The following is a 22426-nucleotide window of genomic DNA, read 5'->3' as shown; positions in this document are numbered from 1 at the left end:
TGATAGAAAGATAGAAAACACCAAACTGCTACAACAACAACCTTTTTGATATCGAAATCGTTCCGGTAAGGAATCGTGGCGTTTCGATTCTTCCTTCGTAACTGCCAGTTATCATTATTTTATGGGTTCACGTTTAAACCCCTAGGTATAGTATAACCCAGTCGCATGACATATCCCAGACCCAATTTGTCTTTTTGCAGAGATCCACCTAGCTCTCTTCTAATATTTATAAAATCTTTGCAGACTATACTATTATGGTGTCAGTGGATTTTTAAAAAAACCTATTTTAGTTTCGGTTGTGCTCAACACCACAAAGCAACAGTACTTGGCAATGGTACTTGCTGCCAACATCACCCTTATTATCATTCTTATTACTTTGTAATAATACGAAAACAGCAGTGGTAGCAGCAGCCAACAGTTACATCAACACTTTTCTCCCATGGTAACAACAAAAAAAAGCTTATATACATTGCCAACCACTTGCTGCAAAAGAAACAGCAAAAAACAACATAAAAAATACTTCACTCCAACAATCAGATTCAGACAGAGTTGCCAACTACATTGGCTAAGATAGTTACAAATAACACGTGTCGTATAGTGTAAAACACACTGTTCTCGGCGAGAAGTCAGGATTCACATTCAAATTCAAAATCTTGTCTTGTCGGTTTGTTTGTTTGTTTGTGCGTTCCTTATAGACTCAAAAACGGCTGAACCGATTTTCTTGAAATGTTCACAGATGTTGCATAATGAACCCGTGGTGAAAATAGGGTACTACATTTTTTGATATCTGAAGGGGGGCGGACACTCCCCCTAACCCCAATTTCCAGAAACGCCAGATCTCGGTGATGGGTAGTGCGATTTAATAGTAACCTAAAAATAAAAATTTGGTATCCAAATTTCGGATGGGGTACCTAGGGGAGCAGCCCCACCCCCATCAATCTGCTATCTAATTGTCGGACTAAGTGTTTGGGGGACTACCCTAACCCCCAAAACATCCCTAAATCGGACATATTAACCGACCATGGCAATATGGGACTCAAATGAGAGGTATTTGCGAGGTGAATACGAATTTGGTATCCCAATGTGGGACCAAGTTTCTGGGGTCTGTAATAAGAAGTATTTTAGAATAGAACACGAATCTAATATATATTTTCAAGTCCAAGTCACTGAACGGCTGCCCCATTCCCCAAAACACCCCCGAAACTGGTCATGTCTGCCGACTATGGAAATATGGGGCTCAAATGAAAGTATTTGGGAGTAGACCACGAATCTGATATCAACATTCGGGACCAACTGCCTAGGGGACGTCCCACCCCCATAACAACGCCCAAATAGGACGTATTTGCTCACCATGACAATTTTGGGTCTTATTGATAGTTTTTAGGGCCCATACCCTATACCGGACATATTTGCTGACTTTTGCAATAAGGGGTCTAAATGAAAGGTATTTGAGATAAGAAAACGAATTTGATATTCAACGTTGAGGCCAATGGCAATATGGGGTTCAAACAAATGATATTTGAGAGTAGGACACAATGCTGATATATTTTCAGGGGTTAGTGTTTGGGGGACTACCCCACTCCCCAAAATACCCCGAAACCGGTCATATTTACCAACCACATCGCAATATGGGGCTCAAATAAAGGATTTTTGAGAGTAGAATACGAATCTGATATCCAAATGTGGGACCATGTATTTGGGACACCGCCCCTTTTCCAAAACACCCCCCCCCAAAGAGTACAAATGTTGGGGTCAAATGTTTGAAGACGCCTCATCCCATAAACTCCCCTTAAAGCAGTGGCAATATGGGGTTTAAATAAATAGTATTTCAGAGAAGAGCACGATGATGATATTTTTTTCTGGGCCAAGAGTCTAAGGGAACATCTCACCCCCGAAAACACCCCTAAATCGGACATCATGGCAATATCGAGCCGAAATAGAGACTTTTAATAATGAAGTATATCTAACACCCAAACGTTAATGACTCTAAATCCTGCGAGCGAATTCATAGGCCAGTAAAAATCATATGGGATTCAGATAAAGGCATTTATGGGTTGCCCAAAAAGTAATTGCGGATTTTTTAAAAGAAAGTAAATGCATTTTTAATAAAACTTAGAATGAACTTTAATCAAATATACTTTTTTTACACTTTTTTTCTAAAGCAAGCTAAAAGTAACAGCTGATAACTGACAGAAGAAAGAATGCAATTACAGAGTCACAAGCTGTGAAAAAATTTGTCAACGCCGACTATATGAAAAATCCGCAATTATTTTTTGGGCAACCCAATATATTGCTATGCCTTTGCGATATACATATATTATTTTCACGATGACGTTAAAGACATTAAGATAATGTAGCAGCCTGCAATAAGGTCGTTGTGAAGATGAGAGTTGGAATTGTTTGAGAAGATGTTGCTCAGAAAACTGACTCACATGTGATTGGCGGTTAATGTGTCCGCGTGCGTAGATATCATATAGGCATTAATGCTAAAATGTAAGCTTATGTAGGACAACTAACATGCCATGAAACTGTGGGCCAGTCAAACGGACGAATATGATACACTTGGCACTAATGAGGGTCACCAGCCCCGAAACGCGTCTGCCAATGGTTGCGATATCCATGCCCGATTGTCTGATAGCTGGCATCTTCTTTTCTTCAATTCATAAAAGCAATCTCTTTCTAACACACATTCTCGTGGTCATTTAAGCTCGTCTAACGCAAGAAAGTAGGATTTTCGTAGCACGGTGTTTCAGTTTTGAGGATAATTTTCAAAGGATAATTTTGTTTTATATAAAGTAAAACAAGGCGCAACGAAGAGGGCCCAGTTCGTCTAGTGAATCAATAAAATATACAAAATTGAAACATTTTGTCAGAAAAAACCACTCACAATCAGCTTTGTTGTATCTAAAATTTTAAAATTTTTTATTAAGTTTATTTCTTCTTCTGTTAAGAAACAAAAAATCGAGTTAGGTCCTTTTTATATTAAGCCATCGATATGAATATTCTATAAGCCTTGAACCAATATTTCCAGTTGTTACAAATGAAATGACAAAGTTAGTATACCCTCCCTCCGATGGGGTTGTTGCCAACCAGCCCACTACAGTACAAAAATTAAGAATAAAAAAATTAATTCATAAACCTATGCTCTCAAACTATTAGAAATAAAGGCTAACCATACTTATGTACGTACATGTGCCGAGAGGTGTTTGCGAAAAACAAAAAACATTCCCCCTACTAACCCATGATATCATGTTTAGTTTAGGAATATTTGCAGTTCGTTTCAATTACATCAAATTTTCACCTACTTAAAAAGGCTTTAACAGTAGACACACATGCACTCCCCTTCCACTCTGTTGAGAAAAGCTAAGGTACGATAAAATCTACACGGCCAGAGGTCAGTACGTGGGAAAAATAGGAAGAAAGAAACAGAAAAACCCCACAATGTCCAGGAAACATTAAACAAAGGAATGAAAACATCATTCGGCTTATTTGCTGCTGCTGCTTTTGAAATAGAAACTCACATATGTGTATGACCCGACCCATTTGTAATTGGGAAGAGTGTGGTGTACGGAGGGAGGTTTGGTGTTGCATGACACCCTGACATCCTTAATGCCTTTACACACACAATGCTGCACACAACGCTTGCCTGCAACGTTACTTCTATAGCTAGGTTCGTTTTCCCTGATGGCATTGTCAAACGCCCCACTTCTCTGCTTCTCACAACAATTTGTACTCTCTTAGAATTCACATTTATAATGATGGTCGTCGGTTGGTAACTGCTTAATGTTGGCACATGTATTCAAACGGAAATAACTAAATCGGAAATGACTCAAGTGTCAAAATTTGTTAGTCGTTGGGACAAGTGCCTACAAGTGATCAAAGAAAACAAAACAAATGTGTATATATTGGGTTGCCCAAAAAGTAATTTCGGATTTTTTAAAAGAAAGTAAATACATTTTTAATAAAGCTTAGAATGAACTTTAATCAAATATACTTTTTTACACTTTTTTCTAAAGCAAGCTAAAAGTAACAGCTGATAACTGACAGAAGAAAGAATGCAATTACAGTGTCACAAGCTGTGAAAAAATTTGTCAACGCCGAATATATGAAAAATCCGCAATTACTTTTTGGGCAACTCAATATATGCACTTTGGCATGGATTTGTTTTATTCCTGGTTTTGCATGTTCAAAATATTAGAAATTAGTTACAATTTCATTTTTCAGCAATGTCAAGCAAAATATGAACGGATATTTACAAGAAATATGTTTTAAATTTAATATTGGTCTTTAAAGGTACTGTAGTCCAAATTTGGTTTTAAACAAAATTTCATTGAAATTTTGTCTTTGGGGAAAATTTCATTCGAAATTTATAAATTTTTATCTTTTTCTCTAAACAAAGATAGTTTAGTTGTAAAGACCTTCACTTTTTAGTGTCGGCATGAATGTGGCTCTGCTAGTTTCTTCCTAATCTATTCTACATTCATTGGTGCATTTTATATTAGACACATTTCATGTTAGAATGTTGCAAAGATGACGCCTGGGAGTCAATATTTTCAGCGCCAGATTTACGATTTATGAGTTTTTCTGTGTGTTCTTGTGAAAGGCATTTGCATTTTATTTTAGAACATATGAATGAGTGGCACCTTTGAAGAGACTTAAACAAAATGTGTTGTTGTTGCAATAGATGGGAAGGAAAATATTATACGCCCACGTGTACATTAGAACAGTCCATAAGTGTAGGACATTTTCGTACCTGGGCGTGTATTTAGACATATTATTTTCGTAAAAATACTATTGGAAACTTTAATACTAAAATACTATTGACTATACCATGGCACCACTTCAACATTAAATCCCGGCATGGAATAACTATGAGCACCACATAAGTTCGAATTTTTAGCTCCGATCTGTGTGGTGATCTTCATTATTATGGGCACAGCTGAAAGCTACCGGCTGCGTCCACAGTTTGCAATGGAATGCTCCATACGGAGTAGCTGCAAATGCAGTTGCGGACATTCAGCGGTATTCAGTGGAGAGTCTCAGCGAGAGGTCTGGCGGCACGCACCCTTGCCTTAATACTGAGTGCTTACGGTACTCAATATTCAGATATTCTTTCGAACACCTGGAGTAAAAAAGGTTCTTGCGGATCTCGACGTATATAAATCTCCGGGCCCGGACGGTATATCAACACTTGTCCTTTGTAAGTGTTCTTTGACACTTGCTCGTCCACTACGCAAACTTTTCAACCTTGCTTACCGTGCGGGAGTTTTCCCGGCGCGTTGGAAAGTTGCGAACGTTCAGCCCATCCTCAAAAAAGGTGGGGCGAACAACCCTGCGAATTGCCGGCCAATTGCGACATGCTCTGCGCTCTCCAAGGTTATGGAGAGTATGGTTAACCATCATCTTGTCAGATACTTAGAGTCCAATGGTCTTTTTAGCGACAGACAGTATGGGTTCCGCAGAAATCGCTCTACGGGAGACCTAATGACGATGGAGTCGCTCCATCCACCAGTTTGGTGAGAGTAAGGGCGTGGCTCTGGATGTCTCCAAGGCATTTGAGCTTTTATCAAAGCTTGTCGCTTTTCGATTCGGCAATAAAATCGTTCGATTTATATCGAGCTTTCTCAGAGATCGCACTATACGAGTTGTTGTAGATGGTTTCTCATCAGATGTGTATACATTGGCCGCAGGTGTGCCACAAGGTTCTGGCCTTTCCCCTTCCCTATTTCTTATTTACATTGACGATCTATTGGGTCAGACTTCGAATCCAGTCTACTCATTTGCCGATGACAGTAGACAAATGACCATTAGCCCAGTCCTCAAGAAATTGTAGACAGAAGGCGATGGATGAGACGCTCTCCCAGGATTTGTTGGCCGCACAGAAGACGCACTGCTGTTTCTTGTCTCACAAGCGATTCACTGACCCACTTCAATCGTCGATATCTATCGATGGTATAGATATTGAACAGTCAGATGTTCTTGATGTTCTGGGCATGAAGATACAATGTGATGTCCGTTGGTCAAAACACGTATTCGAAGTGTCGAAAGAAGCATTCAAGTGTTTGGGATTTCTTAAGCGGTGCAAGAAATATTACACCTCTTCTGATCTCCTCAATATCTATACTACCTATATCAGGCCGAGTATGGAATATAACTCTCATATATGGGCAGGAGCTCCAAAAACATCCTTGAAGCTACTTGACCGGGTTCAACGGAGAGCAATGGTATTGATTGGGGACAGTAGGGTATCCAATTCTATTGCTTCTCTTGAATATCGTCGGAATATGGGTAGCGTTGTATTGCTCTTTCGTTATTTTCATGGCGTGTGTTCCAGAGATATTCGTCTTCTTAACCCTGACTTTAGGATGTTCACCAGGAATACAAGACTTGCAAGGAACTCACACCCGTTTGTAATTGATTGGCCAGTCGCCCGAACCATGCATTACCGAGAAAGTTAATTTTTCGCCCGAACCATTCATACATGGAATCGACTTCCGGTTAATGTCTTTCCCACCGACATTGACGTTCAGAAATTTAAGACGAATATCAATAAACACTTCTCCCTCTTTTCACACTCCAATCCTTAACTTACCTAATTGCCAACGCAATGCACTGCATATATAGGGGGCATCCCCTGCGTGTTGGATACGTGAAAAATGAGAACCTAAAGTGTAAATCCTTCCTACTCCTAGTGCGGGGCACACACACACAGCAGATATTCTATAGTCTCTTCTTCCTCGAAGTCCTTATAGCTTCTGCAGAAGTAGTTACTTTCAAATTTCAGTCTGTCAGCATGTTTCCCGATCATGACAAACACAATGACTGAGACGCCTGTTCTAGCCAGCGCCTGTTCAAATTTCAGTCTGTCAGCATGTTTCCCGATCAGACATTGACCTGTCATGACAAACACAATGACTGAGACGCCTGTTCTAGCCAGCGACAGCAAAGCGGTAGGGCCCTTGGAATGCGCACAAGCCCTTTTTGTGGCCATCTATCATTCGTTCGTTGGCCTTCGGGCCTGATTCTTAATACCTAGCTTTCATGTCGCGAGAGGCATACTCACAGATTCCAGTTCTACTGGAATGTATGAAGTAGTTCCTAATTACGCAAGCATGTCTACTCTACAATTCCCCAGTATATCTCTGTGGCCCGGCAGTCAGAGCAGGTGAATTTTGAACTATTTAGCCACCTCATTGAGAGATCAGCAACCGTCGAGGGCAGTTTTTGAATTCAGAAATACGTTTTCCGGGGATTTAATAGCTTTATGAGAAAATATTTATGCCAATCGTCGTTATGACATTACATCTTAGCCATGCCAACAATTCGTTAATTGTAAGTATCTCTGTTTGATAAACACTGCAATGATCGGGTAACCTTCTCAGTCCAAGTTCTTCAGAGTATACCCCAAAGCCCACCTGGTCGTCTAGTTTGGAACCATCTGTATATATATTGTAGTTGCCATGGGTTCTATCAGGAATAGTGGTACAATTCTTTTTATCAAAAAGCGTTTCGACAATGTGTAATACACACTATCTGGCATATCGGGCATTATATCAAGGCTAAGACAGTGTCCGTAGGCGTCACATAACCAAAGGGAAAGATCCCTTAGCACCAATTTGTGTTGATACGATGGCCAGAGTCATTAAGTGTAGCATTAAATTCAGTGCACCAGATGATGCGTCCTCAGTGCGGCTGTTTTGCACAAACAAGCCATCCTTTGGATCCGTCTGACTATTGAACAGTAGGTGGACTTTTGAAGCTCCGTCCATCAGACCACAACACAATATTGCATCTCGGCACGGGACAGCTGTGAGCACCACACACGCTGGAATAGTGAGGTCCGATCTGTGTGGTATCCATTGCTGTTACTAGAAGCCTAGCAGCGAGCTAGCGCCCATAGGTTGCGGATAGTGGAATGCTCCATACGGAGTAGCTGCAACGGAAGTCGCGAACAATCAGCGGTATCGAACAAAGAGTCACAGTGAGAGGTCGGGTGGCACCGGCTCTTGTACAAACACTGACTGCCTATGATGCTCGATATGACAAGCCGAGTTATTGGCGCCTTTAAATCACCAATGGCCATCCTGTTCCCGCGGCGATCAGTTCTTTGTACCGGAACGAGCGTGCTCACCTAAATGAGCTTGACGAGGATCGCCACCTTCACATGAGAATGTGGCTACAACAACAACAATATTGTATTGTAGGTCTGACAACTATAGCATATATCCAGTGCATGTCACGCGGTTTAACCCCTCAAATGTTGCCAATAGCTCTCTAGCAGGTGTATAGGGCAAGAGTTGCCTTATTTGCCCTTTCCAAAATGTTCAATTTATGTTAAATTTCCTGTCTAGCAAAACACCAAGATATTTTGCGCTATCTGTAAATGGAACATTCTCTCCACCCAAGGAGACAGGTGCCACTGTAGGTAACTTGTATCTCCTGCTGAAAAAAACTATTGGGTTGCCCAAAAAGTAATTGCGGATTTTTCATATAGTCGGCGTTGACAAATTTTTTCACAGCTTGTGACTCTGTAATTGCATTCTTTCTTCTGTCAGTTATCAGCTGTTACTTTTAGCTTGCTTTAGAAAAAAAGTGTAAGAAAAGTATATTTGATTAAAGTTCATTCTAAGTTTTATTAAAAATGCATTTACTTTCTTTTAAAAAATCCGCAATTACTTTTTGGACAACCCAATACTTCTGTCTTGCACGGTTTACACCTAGACCACTTTCGATAGCCCACTTCACTGTCGCACGTAAAGGTTTCAGAAGCATATTTCCAAGAGCGCTGGGAAACTTTCCCCTTACCGCAATAGCCACGTCATCAGCATTCGCGACCACTTTTACACCTTTTTCTTCCAGACATAATAATATATTGTTAAAGTAGAGGAGGCAGTACACCTCCTTGGGGTTTTACTCTGTTGATACATCTTTTTAGATCCACAGATCCCAAGCCTGCCGTAATGCATCTTTTAGTAAGTATGTTATTAATGAACTGGTGTTGACGCCTAGAAACTCCAACCTCTTCATGATTGGTTTCACATTATTGAAGGCATATTCAATGTCAAGAACTGGTATTATTGGTATAACTTGACAGCGAGAGAACTCTATGGAAGCGACTATGTCGTAAGATCTTTCTCAGTGGTCTTGCCTTTACTATATGCATGCTGCTGCCGAGACATTCGATCTCCAGGGATCTTTGCCCTAAGATACGATTCTATCAACCTCTCAAGGGGCTTCAGCATAAAGGATGACAGACTAATAGGACGAAAATCTTTCAACTTCGTGTGGTAAGCCAATCTGTAAGGCACAGCTGTTATTCAACCGATGACACATCATCAGGGTCTGGAGACTTGAAGGAGTCGAAACTTTTTATTCCCCAAAGGATTTTCGACTCAGACACAATTTCGCCAATAACCTTCGACGAATGCATATCAATGACCTCTTCTGTCGCCACGTTGTCCTTTGGAAAGTTTCCCGGCAAATGTATATCAACGAGTAGTTCTAGTGTTTCCTAACTAGACATTGTCCATTCTTTCTATAACTTCTAAATGTATCCCACCGTAATAGATCTCGAGGATCTTCCTTAACTTGGAGGCCTCAGAGTAAAAAACTATAATGATGTATTCTCCACGGAGCTGCAAAATTCTAACCAGGGTTTGTTCCGAGCTTTTCTCAGCTCGGTCTTGTATTATTTTAGCTCTGCCTTATAAACGTCCCAATCGTGTTTTGCCCTTGTGGCTTTCGCCCTGTTGAAGAGTTTTCTGCAGCCATCCCTTAGACCAACCAGTTCTGGGGTCCACCATGGCGGTTACTGTTTGCCCCTTGGCTTGGCACTACGACATGGGTCCGTTTGACCATTATGTCTATGTTCTCCGCAGTTTAACTTCCTTTTCTGGTCTAGAAGGGATAGTCGTTCAGAATGTGTGCCGAAATTTATCCTAATCCGCCTTTATTCTGTTTAGCCGAGGGACCACTTTCTACCGACGTTTCTTTAGCCTCATCTTCTGAGTCCGCCAGGAGCTCATCCTCACAAGAATCTGGGGGACAAAACGGCATGGTTTCAACAGGAGACGCCGTCTTGTGCGCATGGCTGATACTACTGCTGTTATGCACATTCATGAGTTCGTGTCCATTAGGCTCTAACCTCTTTTTCCATCTCTTCATTCAGCAAATAAAGACCTATGCAAAAAAAAACTACAATGAGGTCCCGGCACGAGATAACCATGAACATCACAAAACTGGAACTTTGAGTTCCCATCTCTGTAATGAGATTTACCGGTCGCGTCCGGATGAGCTGCTGCTGCATTCGCGGACAACAGTGGAACGGATCTTCTTTAAATACGGCTCTTCTTTAAATACTGAGAAACTATGATGCTGGATACAACAAGGTGAGTTATTGGCGTCTTTAAATAATGACAATTCACGTTCGACTGCGATCGGTCTTATGGAACGGAACGTGCTTGGTCACCTATAGAAATTTGTAGAGGACCGCTACATCCTCATGCATATATGCGATTACTACAACAACAACGGGTGCTCACATTTGCGGAGCAGTGACACAGAGTTGCTTGACCGTCTCCAACTACTCCAGGTCATTACACACCTTGCAAAGGTCCGCCTCTTCTCCGTCCGACGGGATCAAGCTTCTCCAGCCCCTGGATAGGTAACCCCCTCCACCACCTTGCAACCCAAAGTACCAGTTCACGCCTCATTCGCGCGGCCAATGAAAAACGTCCACCCCACTAAGACGTCGCCCACGGTAGGGTTCACAGACTCCTTCACAAAAGCGATCGATTCTTGACCTACCGCTTCGTTCCCCGCCATCCCTTGATGGAACCAAGCTGAACCACATAACCTTCCCTGGTTCGTAGAAGCTCCTTCCATCCAACACCAGATCGTTCAGTTTCGCTTGATTGTCCAAGTACATCGCGCAAAGACGTTCCATGTATACCAAGACAGCAAAGAGGTCTACATTATTCAGTAATTCCTGGCAATCCCATGACAGCTTAGCTGCTAGCCACCGGATGCGTCCACAGGTTGCGGATAGTGGAATGGTACATACGGAGTAGCTGCAACGGCAATCGCGGACAATCAAGAGGTATCAAGCAGAGAGTCTCTGTGAGAGGCGGGGCAGCACTGGCTCTTGCACAAATATTGAGTGCCTATGATGCTGGATATGACAAGACGGGTTATTGGCGCCTTTAAGTAACCAATGGCCACCGTGTTTCCTTGGCGATCGCTCCTTTGTATCGAACGAGCTTGTTCACCTAAAGGAGGTTGACAAGGATCGCCACCTTGAAAATATAGCTACAACAACTAATTCCTCTCCAGTCTCCAGCCCAGAGCTTCCATCCAATTAAATTTAGTCATCTGTCTTCTGAGATACCTTTTCGGAAATACAACGTCAAGAATCGCGCCCGGGTACTTGTGTCTGTGAAGAGAACGGTGGCTTCACCCAACAAGGTAGGACAGGTTCCCTTAATAAAACACCCAGCATTCGCCTCTGGCAAAAGTACCCTATTGAATGGAAGATTGATCTGTTTAACATATCTGTGCCCATTTAATACAGATTATATTATATTTATCTCAAACCAATAGGATTCTACACTATGATCCAATAAGAATACTTAAAATGAGTAGCATACACCCAATCGGAAAATTGTCTTAGATAAATAATTCTAATTATCTACATACACACCTGACATTTTGTTGTTTGTTATGCAAATAAATGGTATTCATTTTAAAATAAAACATTTCCACAAGAAACAACAAAAGACAACAAATTTTTAAACCAAAATCGGGTCTCAAGACTGGTTGTACAAAGTTTTACCGAATACCTGGGTAACCGCATACTCTCTTATAGAAAATTGTACAACTAATCTCGAACGAAAGAGATGCGAAAATGAAATGTAAAATCAAACAGCTTTCACTGTTTTCCCCCAACAATTTTTGCCAACAAAATTTTAAAATGGCCCTACCTTTTGTGTACAATTAAATCCCCAATGTGTTTAAGATATCTATGGTTTTATGACATTTTCCATCTGTGGCTCCTTGCTGCTTCTCTGCTTATGCTGCTGCTGTTTGTTCAGTTGCACTTGTCACCTTACTTTTTTTGTGTTGAACTTTTATGTGTATTGTGTATTAAAATTTTCGTTGACTTCTTCCACAAACGCAAATGAGAATTAAAAATTATGGTTTTCTCTATGACACTGTTATGTTTTAAGTATGCAATAAACCTTAGGTAAACAATTATAAACACATTTTTTCACTTAAGAATATATATCTATAAATTATTATAGGTATTTTTCTATTTTTTTTATTTCTCTTTTTTTATCACACACACCACTCTTCATTTCATGGTAACTAAAGTACTCCGAGTACCGAGTGAAATTGTTGTACTGAGTACTCCTAGAATCCTATTTACAGATTGAAGCCGTCAGATGTTGTAGTTGACGGCTCATAACATATGGGCTTGTTTCACGCCCAACTCTTACCTATATTAATGCGTAGGAAACGTATGTCAATAATTTAAATCCTTGCGACTTACAATATTTGAATAATTTTATGTCAGCTGATCGATTGGCTTAACCGTATTCAGTGAATCCTGACCCAGGCCTTGAGAAATTGAAATATTTTAAGTCGTATTCTAAAAAAACCGTGGAATAAAAATAAAACATTATTGGTGGATATATTGGAAAATGCTGCATTTTGTCAGAGAAAAACATTTTACTTACATTTATTAACAATTACAGGAGAGTTACACTAGTATTAACAAAACTTAATGTAAATTTGAAATAGATTTCCTTTATAGAACTGTCAAATAACCCTATTGTAAGGCTTTATTAAGTTTTGTGAATAAGGCCGTAGGCCTTTTCTCTCTTTTGCTACTTATTTGAATTAAACAGCTAATTTTCATAAAACAATTGTTTTTCAAAAAACAGATTTCGATGCTGCAAATTTCTGCTGGAAAAAAACCTCCAGTAGAAATTTGTAGGCTCTCAATCACCAAACTCTTAAAAATTTGCTCGTTTTCTCGCACTCTACTGATCTCTACTAATGGCACGCTAACGACCCAGTAAAAATTTATTCAAATTTGCACAATTTTTTGGTACACCAACACACTTAAGCCCCTTTTACTTTGATCTTTAAATCCGGATTTAATGAGCAGTGTAAACGGGATTAAATCATAAATATGTGAAAACAATTTAATTTGCGTTTACTTTCAATTGACCAACAACAAAAAAAAACATTCTTTATTTTTTTTGTCAGGAAGAATAGACCTTGCTCTAGTCGAAAACAATTACATGTGCTATTTTGAATAGTGATTTTCATATGTTAGTTTCGTTTGCATCACACGACATGTACAACTCTACATGTGTTAAATTTGGCCTGTCATAAGACAACTACATGCCGTGTAATAGAGTCTTGAACGGGTTTTTACTTTTGACTGTCGATTCGCTCAAATTGTTCTCTTTGTGTAAACGGTATTAAATATAAAGGAACGCATTTTTATGCAGTTGTTGGTTACATTCTTTTACTCTCTCTTCCTCTCTCTGTTCCTCTCTGTTGTGTGTCAAAATTTCTCTTTACCGCCGTCGCCGTCGATATCAATTAGGCAACTTCCTCAAGGCGATTACAATTTTCGTGAATAAAAATAAAAGTCCGTGGAGTGTAGTAGTGGAAAATTATTATTACATATGCATATATTTATATAAACTGTTTTGGGAAAACGACAAGGCGGCACATTTTACGTATCACTCAAGGAATTACCAAGTGCAGAAATCCAATTGTAGGCAGCGACAGCCATCATCAATCTGTCCAGGGCTCATCAAGGAGTGCACGAAAAGACATTAGATCATTTTTATCACATACATAGATGACCATATTAATATTGCTACGCAATACGGTCGCCAATGTACGACAGAGGACCCTTAGAGCCAATGGAAATGGTGGCTTTGTTGAGGTTAAACGAAAGTTTTGCATCACCACACAAAGGCAAAATCAACTGCCACATTTATCGCCGTACGATGTAAGCAAAATGTCCCTTCTCTTGCAGAGACGATTACATATGTAGTTCTAACACTATATGTTGACATTTGATTTTTGTTATTTTTCAAGGTTAATTTAATTTTACGTGAAAATGAATTTATGTACACTTTCACCGACGATCAAAGCACTGTTTTAAGTTATGAAACTAATCAATTGGCGTCCAATTCACCATGTGAAGACACTAGAACAGAAGCGAGTTTTAATAATAAACCAGGTAAGTCATCTATTGTAGTTGCCTCCCATATTAGCATTGCTAACGCTGTTTACTTGTTCATTCTTAAGGGTTTATTTGCGGAATTTTCGATGGCCATGGTGGACCTGCTTGTTCTCAAGTTATTTCAAAACGCCTGTTGCGTTATATAGCCGCCTCCATTATAGATCGTAAGGTATTAAATGAACAAATCCAAAACGGTTGCAATAGTCAAACATTTTTAAAGTGCCATAATGACAAGGTATAGATAGTGTCCCACAAACTATATGTAGTGTTTGTTTCCTTGATATTTTAATATTGTATACATGCAGGTGGACTTTGTCAAGGAGATCAAAGATATTTATGAAGAGAGTTTTATGAAATTTATCAATCATCTATCCAGCCAAACGTCGAAACCTCGAGCTAAAGCAATAGAAGATGCTTTTTTGCTTCTGGATAGGGATATGTCTGACGAGGCTTTAACTAAAACGAGTATGATGACTATGTCTGTTGCTATGTCGGGCGCTGTGGCTGTTGTAGCTCATGTTGAGGGTCTTGACTTACATTTGGCCAGCACTGGTGATTGTACGGCTGTTTTGGGCACACAATGCTCCGAAACCGGCCAATGGACTTCCAAGAAGCTGAACAACGAACACAATACCGATAACCAACAAGAAGTTGCACGTATTCTCTCGGAACATCCCAAGGAGGAAAATGACACCGCAATACGTGGAGATCGTTTGCTGGGCCAGCTGGCACCGCTAAGAGCTCTAGGCGATTTCCGTTACAAATGGTCCAAAGAAGATTTGGACAAGCATGTAGTACCTGTATTTGGAGAGAACTTTGTTCCTCCAAACTATCATACACCACCGTATTTAACGGCTAGGCCTGATGTTGAACATCATCGCCTTACAGTCAACGATAAGTTTTTAGTTATGGGCAGCGATGGCTTATGGGATTTCCTTTCACCATCGCAAGTTGTTGCCCTTGTAGCCGAACATTTAAACTCGAAAATAATAATGGAGCCCGTAAAATTGCCCAGCGGCGATGTCACATTGCAAGCTATATCGGATATTTTGGCTGAACGCAAGTAAGTAACTTGAAAAATATTTTGAAAACTTTTATTATAAATATTCCTCAATTTCCAATGTTACTATAGGGCGGGACGCAAAAGAAAACCATTGGATCAAAACTCTGCAACACATTTAATTCGTCATGCTTTGGGTGGCACCGATTATGGTGTGGAACACTCAAAAATATCGTATTACCTCTCACTACCTCAAGATTCTGTACGTTATTACCGTGATGACATCACCATTACAGTTATTTACTTTAACTCAGAGCGTATTAAAGCCTTAACATCAAAATCATCATAATTTATTTTATTTTTGTTTTTCCCCCTGGATTATTTTTTTTATCCTTACAACGCATAACTTGTAAATAGCTAATTAGTTTTTTTGTTTGCCAAAAATAGTTAAGTTCTTTGTGTTCCTTTACATTTAAGTTAAACTTAAAAGATTGCAGCTCTATAGATGTATGCTAATTTGACCACAAAGGTATGGCAATTGAATACATCACCACAATATAGTTGAAAAGACAATTTGATTTTATTCCACACTTCGTGTAGGAAAAAGTCAAGCTATGAGAAATTGCTTAGATGTCAACTATTTCGTGGGTATTGAAATTGCCTTCCCTAAATGTTTCTGAATCCGAATTATAAATGTACAATTGTGGATAGTCAATTGCTAAAACAAGAAACTTTCATTCTTTTTCTCAATCAATGAACATAGCCGAATGCCTATGACTTGTCTGTATACTAGAATATCAAATAAAAAAAAAATATAATCTCGTAAAAATCTTCGGGAAAATAAAATTGAGTATTGTAAAAGATGGTGCAATAAGAGATTTTAGAGTGCAATTATTCCGTAATGAAATGGTAGACTACTGACTGAATTCAATCATCGTTGTCATGACTTAAAGATGGCGACCTACTTATAAAAAAAACCGTTAAATCTTCTTGCAAACAAAAAAAGGGAATTCTGCATGATATTGATGATAATTTATACCCAATTAAGATCCGTTAATAGAAACAGAAATAAAAATTTACAAATATATTTAAAAGTATAAAAAGTTATTATTACTTGCTTAATTGGCTATGCAGAACATTTTTCGCACTATCCTAAATCAGAATAGATTTTCCCGGCACGGGATAGCTGTGAGCACCACACAGGCTGGAATATGGAGGTCCGATCAGTGTGGTGTTCATTGCTGTCACGAGAAGCTTAGCTGCGAGCTAACGGATAGTGGAATGCTGCATACGGATTAACTGCAACGGCAGTCGCGGAAAATCAGCGGTAACGAGCGGAGAGTCTGAGTGAGAGGCCGGGCGGCACCGGCTCTCTTGCACAAATACTGAGTGTCTATGATGCTCGATATGACAAGGCGAGTTATTGGCGCTTTCAATTACCTATGGCCACCCTCTTCCGGCGGCGATTGGTCCTTTGAACCGGAACGAGCTTGCTCACATACAGGAGCTTGAAGAAGGTTCGCCACCTCCACATAAAAATGTGGCTACAACAACAACAGAATAGATATTCATATAGTTTGATCTCCAACACAGTATTCTCGTATATATATTGGATAAGATGAAACCGGAATTAAATCTGTGTTGTTGATAGATACTGTTTTGAATATGGGACATACTTAGGTTCCAATCTCCTTCTAGCCTGCTCCTAAATAGTTTAGCTGGCAATCCATCAGGTGCTGCCTCCACGTTGTTCTTCTGCCGGTGAACCTGCTACGTGAACCTTATTTTGGTGCGCCTAGCTACCCATTAAAAAAATCCTTTCGTGGAAAGCTTGGTTTAGCAGGGTTTTGTATGACAACAAAGGTTTTGTCCTGTTGCTACGACGGTATCACATTTCGCCTCTGACTGCCTCGTTGTTCTTCTGTCTGGATAGTGGGTTCTGACTGAGTAGTATACATTCTTTAGCGTTAGTTATGCTAGACAGCTAGCCCCTTCTGCATGATGCCAATAGTTCACCGAAAATCTATCGAGTCCTACTGCCTTCTTGTTCTTCAGCAAGGTTGCTGCTACTCTGATTTATTCTGACGTCATCAGGGATTTGTTCGGCTTAGCAAATGGGAAAAATGTTCTTTCCATATCTTCTACTAATACACCCGCATGTGCTTTATTTAACCTTCTCTATAAAAAGTTTAAACATTAATTTTTTTCAGATTGCCAAATTATTGCCCTTAAATTGTTTGCCAGGGTCGTTTTGGGGGGACTTTTCATTTTTCGCTTTTCAGAGTATTTTCAGTATATTTTAGCTGAACGTTTAAATGACAATTAAAAAATTTCCATTTTTATGCTAACTTTTGATTCATATGTTTATCTCTTGGCAACGCAACTAAAGTTGAGTTGCAATACATAATCGGCCCACAAGAACAGACTCCAATATGAAACTCCAAATCCTATTTACCCATCCAAAAGTGATCAAGGAAAGTTTATATTAAGATTTGGAGGAGTCCCTATTTCGATTCTATGTGTGTGGTGGTTATTAAAAATACGTAGTGACTATGAAATGGAACTAGTTACTTAAAGATACATATATGAAATTTAAATCAGATGCAAGCATCATTTTATGCATAACTTTTTCACTTAGTTTTTATTTAAAATAAAATATCTACATTAGAGCTATGTATACGTACGTACAAATTTACTATTTTTAAACAATACAAATAAGAAAAAAAAACATTTTATCTTCATGTGAAACCATTGATGGGAGGGTGGTGGGTGGGGGAGATAAAATACTCTTTAATAGAGATCAGATTTACAGCTCTCTGCTACTAGTTCATAGATGTGTGATGATGATGGTGGTGGGACTGTTGTAGCTGTTGCTGTTGTTGTTGTTGTTGTTGTTGCTGTTGCTGTGCTTTCTGTGCATGTTCAGCTTCACGACGCAAAACACAATTGAGGAACTCCACTTGAATTGAGGTTATCTCTTCGGGAGGAAAGCGTTGAATTTTTTTCTTTAGAAAATCGAAAAATAAATCACACTCTTCACGTTGATGGTTACAATAGTCGGCTACAGGACACTTTGATGACAGAGTGTACGTTCCCATTTTGTTGTTGTTATTGTTGTTGTTGGATGAAGAGGAATTATGGTTACTGGAATATGAAGGCGGAGGTTGTTGTTGTTGCGATTGTGTTTGTGTTTGATGCTGTTGGTGCGTATTTGTTGTCAGCAACGAATTCGAGTCTGGTTTGACAGATGAATTTGAAGAAGATGTCGAAGTTGCCGCATTTCCACCGGATGGAGTGGTGGGGGATGGGGTCAGCTCCGGCAATTGTTGTTGTATATGTACAGCAGAGGATGCGGCTATTGTAACACAGGGCGTTGTCGAATCCAGTGTGTTATTCGATGATGTTGAAGGCATTGGTGTCGACGATGTAACCATGGGCAAATTTTTTAATTTAAGAGTACTTGCAGCACCTATGACACTACTAGCACTACTGGAATATTGGGAGCGTGTAGGATTCATAGAGCCAATGCAAAAATCATGTGTATCGATATACTGAAACTTGGTATCGTCCGAATTAGCCGAATTTCCAGGTGCCCCAATTATTGTCTCACAATCTACGCTGGGCGTATTCCCGGATTCTTCATATAGACACACTTCTTCATAGTCTACTTCAGCGCCGGTATTACCATCATCATCCAAAGTATTATGCTGTTCGTGCTTGACAATTTCCACGCAATCTTCCATGCTATTGTCGTGATTGAGTTCCCCATGCGACATATTAGGATCTTCATGTCTGACATCGTTGTCGTGTGTTACATCTTCGTAGGCGGTCAATATAAATGTGTCAGTGTCGTTAACAGAAATGATGCCAGTATGTACCATGTCCTGATGTACCACCTGGTCATGCTCATCGTTGCTCTCCGAAACACTGTGCAATAGATTATCCTGTGGCGTAGCGTTAAAGTTTTGTGTGCGATTTGATTTTAGTTTCGGCTGATAAACATTCGATAGAAATTCCATGTCTTTGGCGTAACGCCATTTGGACAGACCGTCACCGATTTTTGGCTTTCGCAGCCGGTACTGATGGTAGGTATCTCTAAGATTTTTCCATTTTCGACGACACTCCTCGACAGTGTAACGGTCTAATAAAATATTTAATATTTAAAAGAGATAAAATATTGAATATTAATGGAAAAAAATATATATTTTTTTAATTTTAACATCCGCTGGAATTTGTTTTAAACATAACTTGGCATAAACATGTGGTTAACAGAAATGATGTTATATCAGCAACGTTGTCGTCTTTTAGGAGCTCTAAGCGATGCACTATATTGGCTTTTGCAGCTCTTTAAAATTTGCCTAGAGATCCCCAGGAGCTTTTCCCTTATTCATCTGTGCTCCGATTTATATGGTTGTTGTTGTTGTAGCAGTGTGTTATACACTGAGGCGGCAGCCCTTGCCGATGAAGAACTTCATCGGGTCAATCCGGTACGTACAACCGGCTGCCATGGGATTTATGTGGTGTTTATCGTTGCTGTCGTTGTAGCAATGTGTTGTACACTGAGGTGGTAGCCCCTGCCGATGAAGGATTCCATCGAGTCAATCCGGTACATACAACCGGCTGCCATGGGATAGTGTTGTTCGTCGTCATCACGGGAAGCTCAGCTGAGAGCTACCGGGAGCGTTCACAGTTTGTGCATAGTAGAATGCTCCTTGAATTACAGTTGCGGACAATGAGCGGTATGGAGTAGAGAACCTCATTAAGAGGGCGGATAGCACCGGCAAAGCAAAGTTGCCTCTGAACATTCCCAATAGGGAGGGAAACCGTAGCGCAGAGGTTAGCTTCTACGCCTATGACGCTGAACGCCTGGGTTCAATGTTTGGCGAGGACATCAGAAACAATTTCAGCGGTGGTTATCCCCTCCTAATGCTGGTGACTTTTGAGAGGTACTATGCCATGTAAATACTTCTCCTCAAAAGAGGTGTCGCACAGCGGCACGCCGTTCGGACTCTGCTATAAAAAGGAGGACCCTTATCATTGACCTTAAAACTTCTATCGGACATCACTCATTGATATGTGAGAAGTTTGCCCCTGCCCTGGCAACACCGACTCTTGGTTAAATACTGAGTGCCTATGATACTCGATATGACAAGTCGAGTTATTGGCACCTTTAAAAACCAATGGCAAAACGTTTCAGCGGCAATCGTTCCTTACGAGCTTGCTCAACTGTGGAGCTTGACGAGACTCGCTACCTCCACATACAAATATGTGGCTGAAACAAAAACAACAGTAAGTTGTACAAAGCGGTTTGAAACGCAAGTGTTATGTTATGCAAGTTGTGTTCTGTTACAACTTTCAACAACCGTGCCAAGTACGATTCCCATCCAAAAAGATCTTAAGCCCAATTGCAATTGTTATCCGATTTGGCTGAAATTTCACACGTGGCGGTCTGTTGCGACTTTCAACAACTGTGCCAAGTACGATTCAGATCGGTGAATAACGTTATATAACTTCCATATAAACCGGTTTCCTTTGATTAGCCTTTTACGATATTACTGCATACTGTCAACCCCTAAAATAATAATCAATTCTAATGTCATGTTGGGCCTCAGTAGCTAAGTTGCAGGCGTCGTGAGTTCAACTCCCACCCTAGTGGTTGGTCAGGCGCTACTGTGGTAACATAGTGGACTAAAATTGTATGAGTGTTTGGCACTGTGGGTGAAAAACAATTTACAAGTAGAAAACACATTTGTTTTTGCCAAAGATTTACAGAAGGGGAGGTGTCATTGGCCAGGAATGTTCCCGGGTCGAGAGGTCAGGTGGCGCGATTCAAATATTCCATTCAGTTCGAAATAGCTTTCTGAAAAAAACTTAATTAAAAGTTAAAACTTTCAAAATATACTTACTCCCTATTGCAGCAGCTATATTTGCCCAACCATTAAGGATGTCACTACGCCTACGTTGATTTGGGTTTAATTTATAATTATACAACGCAGGATTCTGGCGAACTAAGTGTATTAAAGTCACGATATCATCCGTGGGAGCCAAATCTTTTTGGTATCGTCTTCTCTCTAGAGCAGAAAATTAATATAAAAATTGTTAATTAGCTGATCCATCAAAGAGATACCTATAATATACTACAACATTTTGCTACACCATCCTTGGTTTTTAAAGGAACAGGTACATCAGAAAACTTGCACTTAGACCTCCAACACAATTGCTACTATTTGAACTTGCTAAGGACGAACCTATAATATACTACAACATTTTGCTACACCATCCTTGGTTATTAAAGGAATAGGTACATCAGAAAACTTGCACTTAGACCTCCAACACAATTGCTACTATTTGAACTTGCTAAGGACGAACATCGATTTTCTGTCTTCCTTCTACTTTCCCTTACTCACCAGAGTAGTATGCTTCATTAATATGTTACAAAAGTTTGCTATAAAATCCTTGGTTATCAAAGGAACAGGTACATCAGCAAACTTATATTTGAATATGCTTAGGACGAACATCAATTTTTTGTCTTCCTTCCACTTTTTCTAATTCTAATTCTTAACTATGTTTAAAGCTTTACTGAAATTAAAAATAGGCGCGAATTTAAACGTACCCAATTGTTTGGCTAACGATGTTCTGTTGTAATTCAGTACCTTTAAGCCTGTAGCATTTTTCTGTGGGGACTTTTTAATTTTTTGCATTTATCTATTAGGGTATGGTGTAAGCAGTTAATGCTGCATATTTCAAAAAAAAAAGCCAAGAACTTACTGATGTTTTGCATAATTAATATGCTCTCCGGTCCTATATTATTAAGGAAATGAAAATTTACTCGTTCCTTGTGCTACCCTCGAGCGAGCTAAGCTGCCCTTATAGTTATTGTTATCTCGGAGATCAATTGCTGCGAGTTAATTTAACTTCCGTTCGTTTTTATTTGAATATTTGTTCATGTTGTATTTGCATTATCGGCTGGCACATTAACATCGCCATCCACGCAGAAAGTTTACTTTTTTAAGGGTATTAGAAAACTAAGGAATATTAATTTCAGAAATTACACTATTTTTTACGTATAAACTTTTTTATGTATTAACATCTGACAGATGTTGACACTGTTGCCACCTAGTCTTGGCAGTGACAAACAAGCGATGGACCACACAATATGA

The 22426-nt window shown here is 39.7% G+C and overlaps 3 protein-coding genes across 3 annotated transcripts in view; 1 reads left to right on the top strand and 2 right to left on the bottom strand.

Moving 5' to 3' along the window:
• Positions 1-12346, bottom strand: part of LOC106093508 (BTB/POZ domain-containing protein 7) — a 29826-nt gene extending 17480 nt beyond the window's left edge. Inside the window, exon 1 of the mRNA XM_013260570.2 lies at positions 11979-12346. The gene's annotated coding sequence lies outside the window, so the exon portion shown is untranslated. The remainder of the gene's footprint in view (positions 1-11978) is intronic.
• Positions 12347-13578: 1232 nt separating this feature from the next.
• On the top strand, positions 13579-16144 carry LOC106093509 (pyruvate dehydrogenase [acetyl-transferring]-phosphatase 1, mitochondrial). The gene is made up of 5 exons (XM_013260571.2): positions 13579-14029; positions 14119-14263; positions 14332-14501; positions 14572-15329; positions 15399-16144. Exons 1-5 carry the CDS (start codon positions 13877-13879, stop codon positions 15613-15615), a joined length of 1443 nt encoding a protein of 480 aa, XP_013116025.1. The 5' UTR covers positions 13579-13876; the 3' UTR covers positions 15616-16144.
• Positions 16145-17888: 1744 nt separating this feature from the next.
• Positions 17889-22367, bottom strand: LOC106093507 (putative uncharacterized protein DDB_G0277255). The gene is made up of 3 exons (XM_013260569.2): positions 22035-22367; positions 21173-21337; positions 17889-19407 (listed from the first exon to the last, which is right to left on the bottom strand). Exons 1-3 carry the CDS (start codon positions 22045-22047, stop codon positions 18089-18091), a joined length of 1497 nt encoding a protein of 498 aa, XP_013116023.2. The 5' UTR covers positions 22048-22367; the 3' UTR covers positions 17889-18088.
• Positions 22368-22426: the final 59 nt, after the last annotated feature.

Source organism: Stomoxys calcitrans, chromosome 4 (assembly GCF_963082655.1).
Source record: "Stomoxys calcitrans chromosome 4, idStoCalc2.1, whole genome shotgun sequence".
Taxonomy (NCBI): Eukaryota; Metazoa; Arthropoda; class Insecta; order Diptera; family Muscidae; genus Stomoxys; species Stomoxys calcitrans.
Note: the sequence above shows the minus strand (reverse complement) of the source record. Positions and strands in the feature narration are given on the sequence as shown.

What these genes read in the sequence shown, in the direction of transcription:
- LOC106093509 (XM_013260571.2), top strand. Translation starts at nt 13,877, where the DNA reads ATGACCATATTAATATTGCTACGCAATACGGTCGCCAATGTACGACAG. An exon ending in CACATTTATCGCCGTACGAT is followed by an intron (nt 14,030 to 14,118) that starts GTAAGCAAAATG and finishes TTATTTTTCAAG; the next exon opens with GTTAATTTAATTTTACGTGA. An exon ending in TAAAGTGCCATAATGACAAG is followed by an intron (nt 14,502 to 14,571) that starts GTATAGATAGTG and finishes GTATACATGCAG; the next exon opens with GTGGACTTTGTCAAGGAGAT.
- LOC106093507 (XM_013260569.2), bottom strand. An exon ending in TATAGCTGCTGCAATAGGGA is followed by an intron (nt 19,408 to 21,172) that starts GTAAGTATATTT and finishes ATATTTTATTAG; the next exon opens with ACCGTTACACTGTCGAGGAG.